Consider the following 20,411-nt stretch of genomic DNA (forward strand, 5'->3'; position numbering starts at 1 on the left):
TACATTTAAAAAGTACTTTAATAAAATAAACTCTTCTATATTACATGTTTTAAAAGTGCTAGTTAATAAAACAGAGGTTTTTTTAAACATGAGTTTCAATTCTATTGAAGCTGCATATTCTACTCTTAAATTAGTATCTTGATTGCATAAGAGGACAATCATCACTTGTCAATTAAGCCAGCTTCTTTAATCTTTGTATAGAAGAACTTCTCCAGTATATTGGCACACTTGTAGTATTCACTTTCAGGAGGGTTGTACTCTCTGCAGTTAGTAAAGACTCGTTGCAAATCTGCCATGAACAATTTCTTAGAAACGTAGTACCTGTTTTTAAGTCGCTCACTCATAGTTTTCAGATCTGTATAGGAACACAAATATTAGTCTTATTCCTATAATATTGACATGCCCTGTGTCTGCAAGCATCTTTTCAAAACTGCCCTTCCTTAATAATAAGAACCTGATTTCTATTGTTCTTAAAGACTTTGGCAAATTTTATTTCAGTGGTATTGAAGACAACAGTTGTACGGAAATAACCACTTACTACATATTTGGATAGTACTTAAAGTAATATTTTTCCTGCCCAGAGTTCTCTTAATGCAGCTAAATACTTAATTTAAGATTATATATTTCTATTTCCTGTTTTGAGAAGCCTTTTTAAAAATATAGATATAAAGGTTTATGGCATTACCCATGGGAAACCTTATTACTTCATAATATCCAGGAGCTTCTGTTCTCTTCACTGGTTCCATGAAAGGCCAAGCGCTTTGGTGGCTCTTTGGTAAAAGTGGAAAAAAGAAATGCCATGTAAATAGATGCTCCTTCTCTCTTTCTCTCCATAACAGAGAGAGCTCCAAAATATTTGTAGAAAAGGAATTAATCAGTACACACCTTCACCTGTTGTAGAATGTTTTTTAGTGTGCTATAAAGCTGATCTGGATCTTTGGGTTCTTTACTTGAAAGAAAATTTAGATAAGATTAACATGTATGCTTTTCATTTTATAATGCTACTTAAAATGCAATAGCTCACAGATTAAATATGTTAATTCCTAAAAATGTACTGCTTCAGTTACTTAGTTGTGCAACAGATGCAAGTATAAATATGAGAAATACAGGTAATTTCTGAACCCTAGAAGGGCTTCTTCATTCTTTTGTCCAAACGCTTACCCTTTCTCTTTACCACTTGGTTTCCAGCCAGTCTCTCCTATACAGCAAACAAAATTAAAGCATTTAAGAAGAAATACTACTTTTAGATAAAGAAACTATTCAATATGAACCTATTATAAAATGACAGTCCAACCCCACTAAACACTAATCCCAAGAGGACAGCTACAGCACAGCAATCCCATCATCTAGTTTGCTTTGTAGGGCACTGCAGTACTCAATCATATGCCTCAGTGCTCCTATACAGCATGAACCAACAGTTTAAAAACATCTTTAACTCATTTAACCATTTCATCTCCAATTTTGCTACTAAATCATCTTCATGTGCCCAAACTCATTTAGGTGTGGCATGGGGTTCTGCTGTTCATAGAAAAAGTGTCAAATTCCACTGAGTGCAAACCCTGCCTGATCCAGCATACTCTAAGCAGAAATAGGTAGCAAAGTTAAGCAAAAAAGAAAGGTAGCAAAAAGAGTTTCTGAAGCTTTTACTCTTCTTCAAAAAATGCAAAAAGCTTCTGCATTTACAAGTCTAAGGCTGGCATCCTATACAGATTTACTTGCAAGTGAATTCTGTTGGCCTATTTGGGATTTCTGGACAAATGTGTATAGGCTGCAATCCTATGTACTTAAGAGCACGTTCATCTGAATTCACTGGGATTTACTCCTGTGTAGAATTGTATTGAAAATATCTGTTGGACAGCAGAACAGAAAGCTGATTGCCCATTAAATTGTAAAAGCTGCCCATGACTACAAAACTAAAGCACTATATAAATAACATAACGGGTGGTTCCCAATGTGTCCACCTGAGATTCTATCAACTTTTTCCATCCAACTTCAAACCTTGGTTCCAAGCAAGCAGAAAAGTGGATAGAATCTTGGGTGGATGGGTTGGGAGCTACCAGTTGACAGTTTCACACACCATGCCTGCAAGGAGGGCATGCACTCTGACTTGGTGATTGTGTGAGCTTGCTCACTGCACAAAAATTTCATAAATCAACTTGAAGAACACCACTGCAAAACAGGGAAATCCAGTCTCTTCCCCATACCACTGAAAACATACTCAAAATTGATAAGAAAACAAGTTATCTAGCCCAACGATAATGACAGAAAATAGTACGTACTAATTCCAGGAATACTTTCTATAGGAATCTGTCGTACTCCATCTTTAAAGCAAGAAAGACCAGGATAAACTTTCCGAATCTGAGCTTGTTTCCTTTCAATCAATTTTTTAATGATCTATAATAAATGTATAGCATAGAAAGAAGAATTTTAATTATTGAAGAAAAGTCAAGAGTGAGTTTTCAGGCACTGAAGCATATATCTTAAGCAGTCTTTCTCAAACATTGTAGATTTGGAAGTCTCCATCTGCAGCACAGTGCTTATCTGAGCCTACTGAGCAGCGGATGAATCCTTTTGAAGTGAGTGCATGTATACAAAATTATTTTTAATTTATTGGATGAAACCTACTGCAGATGTCTCTTGGTTTCGATCTAAAATGTTGCTTTCAATTTATAGCCCAGTATCAACTCCATATGTTCTGTGATATGTATAGGCTGCTTGAATGGTAGCTCTGCATGTGAAGTTGCCCCCTCTATTAAAGTCAGTAAGGCAGCTCTTGCTGACAGAAGCACTCCATGTAATGTGGAGGCTCCAATGCATTATTAAATTAGGATACTTAAAGAGTAAACCAAATTCACGAGCTCCAGTGTCATCAATTCCAAATATTCTATTTACAGCTATAAATGGCAGATTAAACAAGGGATCTTTTAAACTTTTACTGAACATTGATTGGCTGGTTTGTAACATGGGGAGTGAAGATATTTTATCACATTTTATTTCACCATTCGTCCAAGGGGCTTAGGAACATAGGAAGCTGCCTTATATCAACTCAGACCATTGGTCTATCTAGCTCAGGCTTATCTACACAGACTGGAAGCAGCTTCTTCAAGGTTACAGGCAGGAGTCTCTCCCAGCCTTATCTGGAAAAGCCAGGTGGAAACTTGGAACCTTCTTCATGCTAGCATACAAATGTTCTTCCCAGAGCAGCCCCATTCCCTAAGGGGAATATCGTACAGTGCTCTCTCGTAGTCTCGCATTCAACTTACCCAGAGACATAAGTTTTGGGCGGTATAAAAATATGTTAAATAAATAAAATAAATGCACGCCATGGTAGACCCTGCTTAGCAAAGAGGACAATTCACGCTTGCTGCCACAAGAACAGCTCTCCTCCCCAGGAGGCTTAGGGCAATGTGCAAGATTATCCCTAATAAACCTAAATATGAATTGATTTTTAAAATAATTTTTGAGAAATATATAAGATCACAGTTTACCTCTTTCTGCTTCTTAATGATGACTGAAAATTCAGTGTAAGGAATTCTTGGATTTAATTCACATCCCATTAAAGTTGCTCCTTCATAATCCTTGATATAGCCAACATATTTTGCTTTTGGTACTTTAATATCTTTTGAAAAACCCTAAGGGAAGAAAACTCATGGTTACAATGTAGAGCTTTTGTTCTGTTTTCTTTTTAGTAGCCTTCTGAAGTCACTGTAACTGCTGCCCCCAGAATTCTTGGGATGCATTGGTGACCTTTGTCCTCATGTTTTCAGGCAAGAATTAGAGGGAACTCTATCACAGGCCAACCAACATACATCTGTCTGAATTAAGTACATACCTACAAACAGACCATACAGCACAAAATTTATTGTGATCCCCTCTAATAGAGAACTTTGGTGGTGAAATCTGTACCACTTTGGAATGAAACCCATACATGTGTTTGTCCCCAAGTACACAAAGTGTAAATTAAAGCTCAATGAAAAACCAAAATGGTCCTTTAAGCCTCTGGGACCTATAGAATATTGAAAGTATAGAGAGAAGACTCATCTCACTGCCTGAAGAGAGAATTTCTGGGCTCACACTGAATGCCATTTTTGGTCCCTGAAGTGAGAGTTGGCCGTCAAAACAATAAAGAAATCCAGGATTTTAGTATAAGCTTTTGGACACCAGCAGATCCAAACAAACAGGTAGCAGCTCTTCCTAGCTCTGATCTTACTAGAAAGATCGTTAGTCCCCTGCTAAATGAACAAATAAGCACCTTTTTAAAGTGGTGATTCTCTTTATTTAGCTGAGGGAGAGCAACTGGCCCTATCCATCCCCAGCACAGCCACCACCACCACCCCATGGCTGTTGCTCCAGTCTATTTTATGTTTCTTTTTAAGACTGTGAGCCCTTTGGGGACAGGGAGTCATTTTGTTTGTTTACTTATATCTATCTACAGGTTACTCACCTGTAATGTTTGTTCTTCTAGTGGTAATCTGTCCTTTTACACAAATGGACTTTGCGCCTGTGCAGAGACCTTGCCGGAATCTAACAAGCTCAATTCTCCTGCTTTGGGCGGGAACCCCGCCCTCAGTCGCTATATGCGGCTGCGCCACTCCTCATTCCCTCAATAAGCTTCAGTGAACCCCGTGGGGAGGATGGGAGGGCGTGTAAAAGGACAGATGACCACTAGAAGAACCAACGTTACAGGTGAGTAACCTGTAGTTCTTCGACGTGGCCTCTGTCTTTTACACAAATGGGCACATACCAAGCTAGCACCCAAGGAGGAGGAAAGAACAGAAACAATATGTAATCTGCCAGAGTCATCTTTATTTCAGAGACAAACATATTAACTGAAAATGGACTGCAGCACACTCCTGCCAAATACAGTGTCAGTTCGAGCTCTAACATCAATAGCATAATACTGAATAAACGAATGGGGCGAAGCCCAGGTAGCTGCCTGACAGATGGCATCTAACGGGACAGCGCGGTTGAAGGCCACAGAGGCTGCCACTGACCAAATAGAGCGTGCCTTAACAGTAGCAGGCAACTGTTTGTGAGCTAACTGGTAACAGAGTTCAATAATAGACACTATCCAATAGGATAAAAACTGGGCCGGCACCTGAAGCCCTTTTCGTGGACCATCATATAGGACAAACGAGGGGATCTTCCTCCACTTCCTTCCTATGACCTCTGGACATAGAATGACAAAGCTTTTCGGATGTCCAGACGGTGCAACCTCCTCTCTGCATCTGAAGGATTCAGAAAAAATTCTGGTAAGATGAGAGGTGACGAATGATGAAACATGAACACCAACTTGAGCAGAAACTGTATATCAGGTCTGAGAACCACCTTGTCCTTAAGGAACTGCAGGTACGGTTGGTTAACCCTCAGTGCCCTCAACTCACTCACACTCCTGGCGGAAGTTGCAGCCACCAAAAAAATCAACCTTCCAGCTCAGCAGCCATGGATCAATGGAGGCCAGTGGCTCAAAGGGTGGCCACAGCAAGCCCTCCAAGACCAAGGAGAGGTCCCAGGCTGGTGCCATTACAGGATCATCTGGGAACACATGTGACAGGCCCTTCAGAAAACTTTTAACCACCGGGTCCTTAAACCAAGAAGCCCAGGTTGTAGGGGAATGCGCCACAACAGCAGCCAAATAAACCAAGTGAAGAGAGTTTCAACCCTGATTCTTTAAGAGCCAACAAATAATTACATATATCCTGTACAGAAGATTTACAGGTATCAAACCCATGTAATGATGCAAACGAACAGAAGCGAGTCCATTTATGATCGTATGCCTTCTAAGTGGACTGCTTACAAGAAGCCACCAGAACCTCCCTTAACCTCAAGGGAAAGCTGGCAGGACCTTCCACAGTGCCAGATGAAGGGCCTGGTGGTCTAGATGGAGTACTCTTCCCCTCTCCTGGGACAGCAGGTCTGGTGGCACCGGTAGATGTATCCAGTCTGCCACCACTGGCCTCAGGAACAGAAACCAAGCCCTTCTGGGCCACCACGAGGCAATCAGGATCACCCTGACCCAATCTCTTTTCAGTTTGTGCAGAACCCTTGGCAGAAGAGGGAGCAGGGGAAACACATACAGTAGAGGGCCTGTCCAAGACAAGATGAAGGCATCCCCTAGAGACCCTTCACCTTTCCCTCCCCTGGAGCAGTACCTGGCACATTGTGCATTGTTCCGGGAGACAGAAGGTCCAGTGTTGGGACACCCCACCTGACAAATATGTCCTCGAGAACCCTCCTCTTCAATTCCCACTCGTGGGAAACCACTGCCATCCTACTCAGGGAGTCTGGCTGAACATTCAGGGAGCCCTATATATGAACAGTGTGGGGCAACACTGCATGCTCTACGCACCAATGCCAGAGGTCTAGAGCCAGAAACAGGAGGCCCCTGGAAGACGTGCCACCCTGTTGACTGACATAGGCCTTCACAGTTGTATGGTCTGTCTGTATCGTCACAGCCTGACCTGGCAAAAACCCCTTGAGAGCGTTGAAAATCGCCAGCAGCTCCAAATAACTGATGTGGTGTGATTTCTCCCTTGGGGTCCAATGACCGCTGAGGTGAAGTTCTTGCAGGTGAGCTCCCCAACCAAGCTCCAATGCATCCGTAGTGACCACGAAACAGGAACTGGAAGACTGGAAGGGGGTGCCAATCTCCAGATGACGGTACTTGATCCACCAGCCTGCCACCAGTCATACGTCACGAGGGGGTACACACTTCATATGGCCTGGATCCCGTAGGGGATCGAACACGTCCAAAAACCATCTCCGGATGATGTGCATACGGAGGCGTGCTAGGGGCAACACATAAGTGGTGGCTGACATGTAGCCCAGCAGGCGCTGTACGGACCTCATGGACTGCGGTACGCCCGCCCAGACAGTCACAGCCAACCTCTTGAGCACCTTTATGTGGGCCTCTGGGAGGAAAACTCTCCCCAGATATGATCAGAGTATCATATTGCATATGAACCCTATGAATTGAATCCTGCGGGTTGGTTCCAACTGTGATTTTTAAATATATATATATTTAGAACCCCAAGTCCTGCAGGATATCTATGACCACATCCAGTGCCCTCAGGACCCCCTGCCTGGTGCTCGCCAGGATAAGCCAATCGTTTAGGTAAGGCAGCACCTGCAACCCCTGTTCTTGTAGGAATGCCACCACTGGGGCTAGACATTTTGTAAATACTCTTGGTGCTGTTGTGAGGCCAAATGGCAAGGCCTTGAACTGGTAGGCCGTCCCTTTTATCTGAAAGCGCAGGAAGTGCCGATGTTGCGGGTGAATCGAGACATATGTGTCTTTCAGGTCTAGAAAGACCATCCACATGCTTCTTTCTAGGAGAGTCATAATAGTGGGCATGGACAACATACAAAACTTTATGTATATGAGATGATTTAGGGCCCTGAGGTCCAGTATCGGACGCCTGTTGCCGTCCAGCTTCGGTACAATAAAGTACTGGGAATAAAAACCCTGGCTGTCCAGATTGGTGACTTGCTTGATCACATCCTTTTATAGGATTTCAGAGACCTCCTGGTCCAACTCCCGAGTGTACGGGGTAGTCACCACCCCACACTGGTACTGTACCGAGAAACTCCAGGGCATACCCCAGAGGCACTATCATAAGGACCCACTGGTCTGTAGTTACCTTGTCCCGGTTCTCTGAAAACGTGGCCAGGCGAGTCCAGAAGCGCCCTGAATCATTGCTTCTTTGGGTACGGTCCCAGACACTGCTTTGGGGCCTGCTGATTCCTAGGCTGGGAGCCCGGCTTATTCCGGGGCAGGAACTTGTTCAGAAAAGGAATGCCCTGAGGGGGAACCATGTTGAGCTGGCGCCCTCTGAAGCTGGTAAGGTGACCATTTGGCCGACTTCTGAGGCTTAGAGTTCGAGGGCGTGTAGGACATTGACTGCACCGTGCTTCTCAGCTTCTGCACCTTTTGCAGAGTCTCATCCGTTTGCTCTGCAAACAGACTGGAGCCCTCAAAGGGCAAGTCCTCCACCCTGGTACGGGCCTCATAGTTTAGGCCAGATGACCGCTGCCAAGCATGCTGTTGAAGGGCCACGGATGCGGACATCACTTTAGCTTCACATTGCGTTGAATGTCTAGCAGAATATAGTTCTTTTTTGGCCACTTGGATGGCCTCTCGAAAGCACGCCTTCGCAGGATCCCTCTTGTCCTATGGTAGGTCAAGGAACGGGCTCACTTTCTCCCACAGGAAGAGGTTATGCCACCCATTGTAGGCCTGATAGTTGTTGGTGGTCAGAAGCAGAGTAAAGTCCTCCCAAAGGAGTCCAATTTCCGTTCCTCCTTATCACCAGGCGCTGATTGGCCATGACCTCTGGACCTCTTCAATAACACTTCTACCAGTTGGGTACAGGATGGTTCTTCAGGAACGCCGTGTTGCCCTACACCTGCACTCGGTAGAAGTGTTCTAGGCATCAGTTAGGTTGGGAGAGGGTAACTGGCCTCTGCCAGTGACCCTTCATAACACCAAGCAATGCCGAGTTGAGGGGTAAAGCAGCCGGTACCTTGGCCTCCGAGTCAATCAAGCTGAATAATGGGTCCAGCTTGACCTTCTGCTGGGTGCCGAGAATGATGCCCAGAGCCGAAGCCATGCGGACCACATAAGCTGACTAAAGCCTGAGTCTTCTGATGGGGAGACCGGCTTTGAGTCTGATTAGATGTCCAGCGGGGATGATCCACGAGAAGCACAGTCTGAACCTTGGGAGCTGTTATCACTCTCCCCATCAGACTCTGGGGGAGCCAAGGAGTCCTGAGCAATGGGAGTTGAGGCCTCCAGAGAGACTGCCTTGACTGGAGCCTCATCCGGTACTGAGGCCGGCACATCCTCTGGCAGCATCAGGGATGGGGGTTGCAGTTTGTTGCAACGCCGGAGCCACAGGAGGTGGATTGTACTCCCCCACCTGGTCCTGTGGGGAACTAAGTGGAGAGCAGGAATGTAGCCTCCCTTCTGAATGTGACGGGGATCCATGCAAACTTCTCGCCAAACTGTAGGGTCCATACAAGGGAAACTCCACATGGCAGGATCCGTATTGAGGCTGGTCATAGTCAGAGTATTCTCCCTGATAATCTCCAGGGTACTGACAGTAGGAGTTCACGTCCCGGTGCCAAGCATGATAGACTGGCTCCACTGCAACCAAGGGAGAACAGTCTTCCATTCCTCAGTATCGATCCGGGTATGTAGACTCACGGTGGCCCCAATGTCTATAATCAGCTGGGCGTTCTTCTGATCCCCAGCGATCAGCATGATCTCAAACAGAAGCATATTCCTGACTCACCTGAATATGCAAATGTTGAGCAGGGGAATAGGCCCCTCTGTCTGAAGATGCGTAGGCCCGTTCTTCAGATACCACTGAACGCTCCAGGCTGGAACGAAACCTAGCGGGCACTAAATTCAGGGAGTCTTCCACCAGAGAACGCGGTCAAACTGTGACCAGGCGACCGCGCGATCCCAATCCCCTTTAGAATTTTTCGCTGTTGGGATCTCAAGAGGAGGAGTCAATGAGGCTAACGTCTTGGGTATCAGGGGAAGATGTTGCCCCACTGGTAGGTCTCTATATACTTCAGACTTTTTCTTTTTGAGTATCAGAGCCTCTGAAACCGTAGATGACTTTGGTACCATGATGGCAGGACTATACGGAGGCGTCACAGGCTCTGTTAAAGCCAAAGAAGGTATCATGGGAGTTGTCTATACTGGTACTTAAGTTACATCCTTGGTCTCCACTGCAGTGGGTGCTGGGCGATCCGATGCTGCAGACGAAGCCATTTGCTTTGCGCGTTTTAAAGACAAGGCTTCCGAAGATTGGAGAGCCAGATCCCACAGGGCTGTGCTCAAGCGAGAAGTCCTATTTTTGCGAGCCTGTTTACTGAATTTCTAGCAATGCAACTATGTGGGCTTCCCCCAAACACAAGAGACACTCGGAGTGAGTATTGGGGGAAGGAATTTTGGCTCTGTACCAGACACACTTCTTGAAGTTGGTAGTGCCTGGCATGCACACCAAGGGCCGATAGGCCACCACGCTCCGTCCCATCCAGAAACAGAGCCCGAAGAAAGCTGAGAAACCAAAAAATAGCCCAAGAAAAAATGCCAACTACATGAAGAAAGCAACTTAAAAAACAAGAAGGAAAGGAAGCAATGAGAAACCAGCCAGGGAAAAGAGAATTCTACTCGCCGTCAAGCTGCCGACTCGACGATGTGCACTGAAGCACAGATGACGAACGACTGAAGGAATGAGGAGTGGCACAGCCGCATATAGTGGCTGGGGGTGGGGCGGGTTCTTGCCTAAGGCAAGAGAATTGAGCTTGTTAGATTCCGACGAAGTCTCTGCGCAGGCGCAAAGCCCATTTGTGTAAAAGACAGAGACCACATTGAAGAACTATGTAAACCACTTAGGGGACTTTTTTTGAAAAGTGGTATATAAATATCTGCCATATTCGTAGAAAGAAAGAAATACAAAGAGAAAGATTTTGTTTTTAAAAATTGCCCTACCATTGGCTAAAGACTGTCCACTATTCCCACATGCAGTGGGAGGGCAAGGGAGAGAATGGCTTCAGATTGTTCTGCAACATAGTCCACATTGAATTTGCCATTTGGAAATTCTATGCATTCCTATGGCCATTTGGAAGGAACCAGTGCATTTCAGTGGGCATTCCCTGTCATTTTAACATGAGCCATGCCCAGAGATGCAAGTTCTGGGCAGGATATAAATATGTCAAATAAACAAATAATAAATTCATTCTAGCACATCCCTTAGAGGCGACATGATCCTTGACTTCAACAGAACCACCACCACCACCCCCGAATTATTGCATCTGTCGGTGTGACCACAGGGTGGGTGTGGTTATAGGGAATGCTAGTAAAAAAAAGACCTGCCCATGCAGCTACAGGACTCTAAATCTCCAAGTGATGGTGTTACACAAGAGGGCAGTACTAGAACACATCACATGTCGCACACTGCTTCCATTATTCCCAATGGAAACAGCACACAATGTATGGTTACGCCAGTCAGCAGTACCAGTAGTGCCCTCTTGTGTATCACCATCACCAGGCTATTTAGAGCAATCAACAGCAATGCAGGTGGATTTGTACCTCCTACGTTATGCTGTGGAACATATCAGCCAGTGTTACTATCCCATCTACTTCGTATTTTCCTTGGGTAATTATTTCTCTGGGTAAAAGAGGCAAATGAAGAACCACTACACACCACACTATCTCCACCACAGTGACTTCCTCATAGTGCATTTTCACACCCTGCCTTTGATGACTACCATCAGTCACTATACTATTACTCTCTACCACATAGTTTTGTCACCAGTGTTGGATGACCTGTTGTGCACATGGGCCTGGAGAGAAAATTTCATGCAATACAAAGTAACTGGCACTAGACATACAGCACAGGGATGGAAAATCACCACAATAAAGCAACCAGAAGAAGGTTTATGTGCAACTATCTCCAGCTTCAAGAGATAATACTTCTTTCCTGGGACAGCTTACCCATCAGGCCAGCAAGAGATCAAGGTGGCACTGATCTAAAGTGGCAAAAGGCAGGGAAACCGCACTGCTATTTTCCCCTAGCTGTTCCGTAAGCATGAAGCTAATAAAAATTTGCCCCATATTTACTAACAATCACAACATTTCAGTTCCTTGCACTGTCTAAAAGCATTCTTAGGATGACTCACTTGTTTCTTGAAGTAGCCAATTGCATATTCATCTGCATATGTAAGAAAGTTGAGAATATTATGCTTAATGTGATACTCTTTCAGATGATTCATTAGGTGAGTTCCATAACCCTACAAAGAAATTATGAGGATAATTTGATTTTTGAAGAGTACAAAGTATTACAGCCTTGAAGTCCACATTTTATTAACTCTGTTTATATATAAAATAAATACTATAAACTTTGCATGGGACCCCATGTGGGGGAAGTGCTTCTACTCACAAAGGGAAAATGTTGCCAATGTTCTTCTTCAAATGGACTCTTTCACACCATGTTGAGTCCTACTCCAGAAGATCTGATCTTCAGGAGCAGCTTTTTCGGAGGGACTAGAGCAGGGGTTCTTAACCTGGGGTCCATGAAAAATCTTTGCTTGCAATACATTCAACTTACTTCCTTATAAGCTAGAATAAAGTTCTTGAAAATAACTAAGAAAAATGAGTACTTATTTTTTCTGTAATTTTTTTACTGGAGTCTTATGAAAATTATATAGATGGGATGGGATAGGGGTCCGTGGGTAATACTTAAGGATCTGGGAGTTCTGCAGGTACAAAAAGGCAAAACACCTGTGCTAGAGAAAAACCCCAAAGCAAACAGCTTTACTGATCCAAGGCGCAAAGAGGAAGATGAAGTCAGCATTCAATTTGGAGTCTATATGTGTCATTTGAGAAGTGAAGGCAGGGGGAGCAGAACTCAGCCGAAAAATCTGCACTCTCTCCTATTTGCAGGTAGACCTGATGCATCCACGATAGAAAACATAAAGAATATGTTTGCTGCTGGGAGAAGTCAAGATTTTGGAAGTCAACCCAGACATGCCAGCTTTATTTTGTCAAAAATCCAGTTAGACTGAAATGCTTACATTTTAATCTGGAGTCAATGCAATTAAATTCAAGAATTGCAACAGAAGTGGATTGTGGGTAAAATAAAGAACTTTTAATATCATGAAATAATGTTTACAGAACTTGACACTAAAGGGCCTCCACATCCCAATGAAGACAGGACATGCATGACAGGCTGAATTTGGCTGCACTTCTTTAACTATCTAAATTAATTGCAACAGTTTGAGATGTGCCCAAATGGGCTCAGGCAGCCGCTCGGGGCGGAGAGCAGTGCCCTTAAGAAGCAGGTCTTTACCTGCCCTATTGCCACCCTGCTGCTTTTCCAGGCATAGCGCTCGCTCTACTATAGACCATGAGCAGCTGTGGCACTGTGTGCTGATGCCATGCGCAAGCTACGGGAAACAACGCCAGAGCCATACACGGCCTTTGCGCTGTGCCTGGAAAAGCGGCGGGGTGGCAGCAGAGCAGGTAAGGGCCTGCTTCTTAAGGGAACCGCTCCCCGCCCCACTGAACCCATGTGACTGCAGGCACCCAAGCCGGTTCGGCGCTGAACCGAACCCTAAGGAGGCGCTGAATTGGTTCGTGCACATCCCTAGCAACAGTGCAATAAACATAAAGGTAATTTAACTAGAGTATGGGCAACTCCTCCGCCCCAGAGCGGGGGGGCAGCCTCACCACAAGGACTGCCTTACCCACTGATGTACAAAACAATCAAGCTTGGAGGCTGCCAGCAGTTAGCAGACCGCCATAGTGGCCTCCCTGCCAGTTTCCTGTGTTGAAGGGGGAGTTGCCTGTCAGCACCCCACCCCACCCTGCTCCAAAACTCTAAGAGGGTGAGTCGAGCAAAGGCATTGCTTTCCTAGATACCCCCCGAGCCACAGAACCCTGAGGGGCTGTTTCCAAGGATTTCTCCTTGAGAGTGCTTCGGTTTGAATATGAGCATCAACCTGCACTCCCCAGTGTGACCAATGCTATACTCTTTAAAGATCTCCCAGCCCTAGTGATCAGCCCCAACAACAGAAACTTCAGTGAAGAGTAGGTGGAAAAAAATACACCAGTGACCAATCAGGTAAGAATAAGAAAGTCCTACTCAGCCCTGTCAGGCAACTGGCTATTCTTCACTGAAGTAAAAGGGTGGGCAGCTGGAAGACAAACTTCCTTGTGGACTAGAATGAAGCAGGTGGAGCCAGCTTATATAAAGCAGCTGCCCCACTTGCACGAAGTCTTGTGTCCAGCAGATGGCGTCATGCACATCCTGCCCCACATAGGGCCTGCAACTCCACTCCCCCACCAACTGGGCTACAGAGTAAGAACAGGTTTCTCCCAAAATGCTACTTTCCTTCTCGATTATTGTTAGAAAAAAAGGAATTATTTACAACACAATTAAAAGGGACTGGAATTATTTTTTAATTGAATATTAAAATATTATATTCATCATCGTAATATAAAGAGCAATTCTAGAACAAAAGCTTGTACAATGTTCTCTCACACATTGCACAAGGTGTGACAGTATAAAATTCAATTTTGCTTGCATGTTATACAGTAATTTAATATATTACATTTCCACGAATACTATTTTTACCTTGACTTGTTCATTAGAAGTCACGGCACAAAATACTATTTCTGTAAATCCTTGAGATGGGAACATGCGGAAACAGATACCCCCAATCACACGACCATCTTTTATTAATGCAAGGGTCTTGTGTTTCCTGTAATAATACATATCTTTATATCAGTTTTATTTGACAATTGGTATATATATATTTCACATACACCTCTACATCCATGACATTGTCATAAAAATACTTTTAATGCATAAATCTGTTACCAACGTTATGTTCTGCATGGATAATAAATGCAAATGACTTTTATTTCATTTATTATGTTTTCCACCAGCAATTATAATATTTTAGCAAGATTCTACATTAAGATTAGTAGAGCTGCTGATAGTGATTCTTTTTTTTTTTAATGACTCAAAAGATGGGGCCATTTTAACATAGTTCTTTCAGCATTTTCTAAGCTCCCATCCAAATGAGAACTAAAGCATAACATAGATGGCTTTCTAGATTATATACTGAAGGATTATTTGTTTCTTCAAGAGATAGGAGTATCTATATTGTCTGAATTCCCAACACTAATATTCAGATAATGCCGTTGTTCTACTGCTGTTATTCTTTAACAGCATCCTGTTAAATAATGGTATCCTGTTACCATTACATACACACACATGCAAAGAACAATCCGCTTCCAGGGAGAAATCAACATAAAACCTGTGTTGATTTTTGATAAAATTAACACAGAAATTGTTTAATGGTGTTTCGTTTGAGAAGACAAACATTTGTGGCTGTGTTTTATTTGTGTCATAAAAATGAAGGGTTTGGTTCATTATTTCTTTCTTTAAGGAGTTCTTTGGCACCCAGGTTTGCCAAATACATTATATTCCAAAATAACAACTAAATTATACCCTGCCTTTCTGTACAAAAATGTATTCAGGCCAGCTACCAGAAAAGGCATACAAATGCAATAAAAATACAATGGCAGTGGCTGCATTCATATTCAGTTAGTCATTACTAAGTCCCACTAGAACTAATAGGATTAAATTAGTCATGAGTAACTTCCCTCATTTATTTCACAAGTGCTTAGTTATTACTAACAGTCTGGATCCCCTTATTACTAACAGTCTGGATCCCTCATAACATAAAAAAATATGAGACCCATTACATTATGAAGAAAGGATTTCAGAGGAATATACCACCACTGACATTTTGATTGCTTGATAATTTACTAGTAAGGGATTCGCACAAACCAAGATTTGGCGCCAAACCGTTTCGGACAACATCAGAACCGGTTCGGCACCGCAGGGAGGGGAGCGGCAAGCAGGCTCACTTTTTAAAATGAGAGCAGGCCCATACCTGCTCTCCGCTGCCACATGCAGCTTCCTCCTGCAGTGGCGCTCATCCTAAGAGACCTCATGTGGCGCCAGCACCCACATGGTGTCCACACTTGCGCAGACGCCATGTGCATGCCAGCGCCACATGTGGGTTTTTGGGACAATCTCAGCCACAACAGGAAGCTGCATGCGGCAACGGAGAAAAGGTAAGGGCCTGCTCTCCTTTAAAAAAAAAAGATCCCGCTTACTGCTCCCTTCCCTGTGGTGCCGAACCAGTGCACAAACCTTGGTTCATGCACATCCCTATTTACTAGTGCTCACTCCAGTAGCACATATATTAAAATTGGATAACTTACTAGAGAACCATCAACTAGAATGCACTTTCATAGGTTAACTTAAGTTTAAATATTGGTGGTTAGATCCCCCATTCAGTCCACCCAAGATCTATAAAGCACCACAGTACCTACTTTGCTACTGTCTCCTTTGACCTATTTCTTGAAGTTGGAAGCAGTCACCTGATATATCAAGTCTCCTTTGCTCATTTCCTATATATTTCATTCTGATCATGGAATTTGGAGGTTTACAAATACCTCAGGTTTCTGAGAGGCTGAAAACTGAATAGCCATCTTTTAGTTTTCATCATCTTTTTAAATTTTGCTCTGAATATCTAATCTATGAAGAATGCATCATTTTAAAAACCTGCTTTCAGTTCAGTTTTTAGAACCAGTTCATTCAATTAAAACAATATCACGTATTGCTCTACCTTTCCATTTGGTGCAGGGGGAGAAGATACTTACGGATCAAAGACTAGACGAGTAATATACTCTTTTGGCATCCTGGGTAGCTGATGTGAGAAAACGTTCTGTAAGCCAACCAACCACATCATAATTTTTTTATTTGGCTTTTGATTTAGGGAATTTCCAACTACATGAAATTCTATCACTCCCCTGCGCTCTTCCAACCTTGCTGCTTCATCCCGGGCTGAATGTGCCGACAGAAAGTTAGTCTGCTTCATGAAAGAGAGGAGCGACAAAAGGTTCAGGAAACATTTCAAAATTTTTGCTACATCCGTCCCTCTCACCCCTACCCCCACCCCCCACATAAATTCAGCACATTTGGAACTCAGCATAATTTGTTTTGATGGAACACACAGTGCAGTTGGGACTGCAGTTACAACTATCAACTAGACAAGACTGTGCCTTTGGGGAAGTATAAACGATCTGGGTGCTTTCAGTCTATAGTTTAGAAAATATAGTTTTAACAGTCATTAAATCTCAACCACAATAGTATTTTAAGAATCTGGGCGAAATGTATTCTGTTTCCTAACACATTCCTAACACAGCTAGATGCTTGCTGCACAAAACAGAATGATGGAGCACTCAAACAGGAGACTCCACTAACTGCAGCTGTAAGAAGAAATCTCTCTTTGGCCCAAATAAATGAATTTCTTTTTTGAAAGTCTCAATATAAAATATGCCTGTAGGATGCACTCACACTAAACAAAACCATGATATTGTAATCACATTGGATCTTCATTCAAAAACCAAAAAGGTACTCATTCAAAATAGATGTGCCAGCTGCTTAAATACATTAAAGTAAAGGTAACATGTGCTGTCAAGTCGATTTCAACTCTTGGTGCCCATAGAGTCCTGTGGGGTTTTTTGGCAGAATATAGGAGGGGTTTACCATTGCCTCCTCCCGCGCAGTGTGAGATGATGCCTTTCAGCATCTTACTATATTGCTGCTGCCCAATATAGCAGCAATGGGGATTCGAACCAGCAACCTTCTGCTTGTTAGTCAAGCATTTCCCCACTGCACCACTTAAGGTGCCTTGCTTAAATACATTACTTCAGTATTATGTAGATACCAGTTAAATTGTTTGTTTTGCATGATCAAGGTTTCACTGCCATGCACGGTTTGCTTTCTGGAGTAACATTTGGCTTCTTGGCATCCAAGACCTATCAATCACAGTTTGCTAATTACCACAACATATACAAGGAGATGACTGAAGTGTGAGAACAACAAGTAGTGTAATCCAAATTGTGCCTCACTTGGAAACTCAGCTACGAAAGAATAGTTGGCAACTGGTAGCCTTCATGTCAAAGTGCCAAGCACACAAATCCCTTCCCTTCCTACCTACCTCTTCCTTGGGATCGCTGCTACTAATTGCAGGCCATTTGGGGCTTAAAGATCCAGAGACTGATAAACAAGCAGTAGGAAAGCACGTCCTCAGATCCCCCTCCTTCTACTATCATCCCCAAAGAGGCAGCTTTCAGGTAATATTATTAGTACTACTACTACCATTGCAAATATTATATACCGCTTTTCAACAGAGGTTCTCAAAGTGGTTTACGTAGAAACATAAATAATAAATAAAGATGCTTCCCTGTCCCTAAAGGGCTCACAATCTAAAAAGAAACACAAGGTAGACACCAGCAACAGCTGTCAGCAGGATGCTGTGCTGGGATTGGATAGGGATAGTTTCTCCAGTTTCCAGGGTATATAAGAGATTGCTTTCTTTGTCATGAACCCTGCAGCCTATTAGGATCATCTGGGGAGGCCCAGTTACAGTCGTCTGGAATCGACTCAGGGCCAGGCCTTCTTGGTGGCCGGCCCCAGGGCTTTGGAAAGAATTCCCTGTTAAAATAAGAGCTTCTCCATCTCCGAATACTTTTTAAAAGACCCTTAAGGCACACCTGTTTTCTCAGGCTTTTTATTACAATTAATTTTCAACAGTTTAATTATTTTTGTCCCGTGGAATTATTTTAACTGCTTCATTTTGTGAATTGCTTTTATTCTGTGAACGTGTTTTGTTTGTTATTTTTGTATTGTAATTTGGATTATGTACACCATCTAGAGATCAGGCAGCATATAAATATGATTAATAAATAAATACAATTTAGCAGGGGGGGAGCATCACCCATTTAAAAGGTGCCTCTTTGCTCAGTTAACAGGAGTTAACAGGTAGCAGCAACATCAGTGAGGAGAAAGGTAATAGTGGACAAAACATAGTCAGGTGAAATTAAAAGAGAAGAATACATGTACATGGAGAAAGAAGAGGGGAGGTCTACAGGTCACAATTAAGATAGGGGAAACAATTTGCTACCCCCCTATACTTTCTTAGCATAGACTATTGGAAAACCTAGTTAATGACCCCTCCTATAAGAACAGGGCACAATCTAGCAAACCAATAAATTTCTGAGATTTTCAGGGAAACAGATTGAAATGGGACTTAAAGGTAAAGTGTGCCGTAAAATCGATTTTGACTCCTGGCACCCACAGAGCCCTGTGGTTTTCTTTGGTAGAATACAGGAGAGGTTTACCATTGTCTCCTCCAGCACAGTATGAGATGATGCCTTCCAGCATCTTCCTATATTGCTATTGCCTGATATAGGTGTTTCCTTGACATAGTCTGGGAAACATACCAGCGGGGATTTGAATCACCAACCTTCTGATTGTTAGTCAAGCATTCCCCCCCTGCGCCACTTAAGGTGACTGAGTTGTAATTAACTTTTGCTAGCTCTTTACCAATTTAACTGATACAGCCACAAAGGGTGATCATCCAATTGCCCTATACATGTGCTCCAAAATGGTTTAAATAGGGCTTTGAAGTGCATGCAGATGGAAAATTCAGATGAATTCCCCTCTCATGCAATTAATGATGTCCTGACATGCTGTCGGGCATTCTTTAGTGATGTCAGGACAGGCACATTCTCAACATGTCCCCACCCTGGATACATGCAGTGGTGGACACTCATATGAAGTGGCTCCAGGACATCAAACCAACCTGTTTGCTTTAAACCAGCAATTGAAACAGCAAAGTTCTCCTCACATAAGTGAAAAAGGGGACATGATGATTTTCATTAATTTCACAATTTTACAATACTGTATTAACTGATTGCGATATTATATGTAAGCTGCCTAGAGTGTGATAAAATTAGGAGGAGTGAAAATTTAATTGAGATTTAGAATAATTTGTTTAGGCTGTATTAAGCATCATGTTGAATGATGATCTTCCACCGAGTGAGATCAAATATTTTAAATCACTTGAAATCAAAAGCTAGGTGTTACAATGAACCTATTGGCATCTGTAGCTAATAAAGGTGATTTACTGTGTTGCAAAGCTGAGATGGAGGATTCTGCCAAAGCTAAATTTCTCACCTCTGGGCCAAGCATTGCAGCTGGATCTGTAATGGTTGACATCACTTCATTGATTAGTTCAATAGGAATATCTCCGACAACTCTCGGTTTCTTAGTATCTTCCATGGAATAAGGGTCATTAATTTTTCTCTTCTCTCCTGGGTAATGAAACCACAGCAAATGAAAGAAGTACTTAACAATTTAAACAACTTAAAAAGTTGTCACTACCAAAATATGAATTCTATCAAAAGGCAGAAGTTCAAAATTATCAGATTTGAAAATATAAAACGATTGTTAATCATAGCTGTGAAAATGCTGCTGTTGGGCAACACTAAAGTGTTGCCCAGCATGCTCCCACTGGCTTCCCATGTCATGCCCCACCCCGCCAAGCCTTTGGGGCTGGAAAAGAGGGGAGCTGCAGCCCAGCAACATCTGGGGGCCCATGTTTGAGAACCTCTGTTTTAGAAGAAGTGTAGATACCTAAGCCAGCTTCCATGTATCAAGCAAAATGGCACCAAGGTAAGGGACTACTGGTTCAAGATCTACCTACGAAAAATGGCTCTCAGTGCACATCTAAGCACACTTACTGGTAAGCAAGCTCCACTGAGCTCAAGGAGACTTATTTCTGTGTAAACATGCTTAAGACTGCACAGGCAGATAGTTCACTATTTGAAAAGATGGGTTCTTGCAGAAGCAACACAATTCAGAAAGAACTATACAATGGTGGGAAACCAACAAACAAAATGCTTAATGCAAGACAGAAATTAGGCTTTGAAATAGGTTGTACTGATAAGGTACATCTAAATAGCTTTA

The 20,411-nt window shown here is 43.0% G+C and overlaps 1 protein-coding gene across 13 annotated transcripts in view; it reads right to left on the bottom strand.

Moving 5' to 3' along the window:
- KAT2B (lysine acetyltransferase 2B) overlaps nucleotides 1-20,411 on the bottom strand; it is a 63,186-nt gene continuing 42,775 nt past the window's right edge. For 9 of the 13 annotated variants that reach the window (XM_053264114.1, XM_053264121.1, XM_053264112.1 and 6 more), the window contains 10 exons: nucleotides 19,620-19,756; nucleotides 16,256-16,467; nucleotides 14,151-14,277; nucleotides 11,695-11,805; nucleotides 3,489-3,632; nucleotides 2,280-2,394; nucleotides 1,162-1,198; nucleotides 886-949; nucleotides 686-770; nucleotides 1-355 (listed from right to left, as the gene is read on the bottom strand). In XM_053264114.1, coding sequence (XP_053120089.1) covers nucleotides 162-355; nucleotides 686-770; nucleotides 886-949; nucleotides 1,162-1,198; nucleotides 2,280-2,394; nucleotides 3,489-3,632; nucleotides 11,695-11,805; nucleotides 14,151-14,277; nucleotides 16,256-16,467; nucleotides 19,620-19,756 — 1,226 coding nt within the window. In that variant the 3' untranslated portion in view covers nucleotides 1-161. Of the gene's footprint in view, nucleotides 771-885; nucleotides 950-1,161; nucleotides 1,199-2,279; nucleotides 2,395-3,488; nucleotides 3,633-11,694; nucleotides 11,806-14,150; nucleotides 14,278-16,255; nucleotides 16,468-19,619; nucleotides 19,757-20,411 lie in introns of all 13 variants that reach the window. The other 4 variants (XM_053264111.1, XR_008310257.1, XM_053264113.1 and 1 more) reach the window with 4 other exon arrangements.

This window comes from Hemicordylus capensis, chromosome 6 (assembly GCF_027244095.1).
Source record: "Hemicordylus capensis ecotype Gifberg chromosome 6, rHemCap1.1.pri, whole genome shotgun sequence".
In the NCBI taxonomy this organism is placed as follows: domain Eukaryota; kingdom Metazoa; phylum Chordata; class Lepidosauria; order Squamata; family Cordylidae; genus Hemicordylus; species Hemicordylus capensis.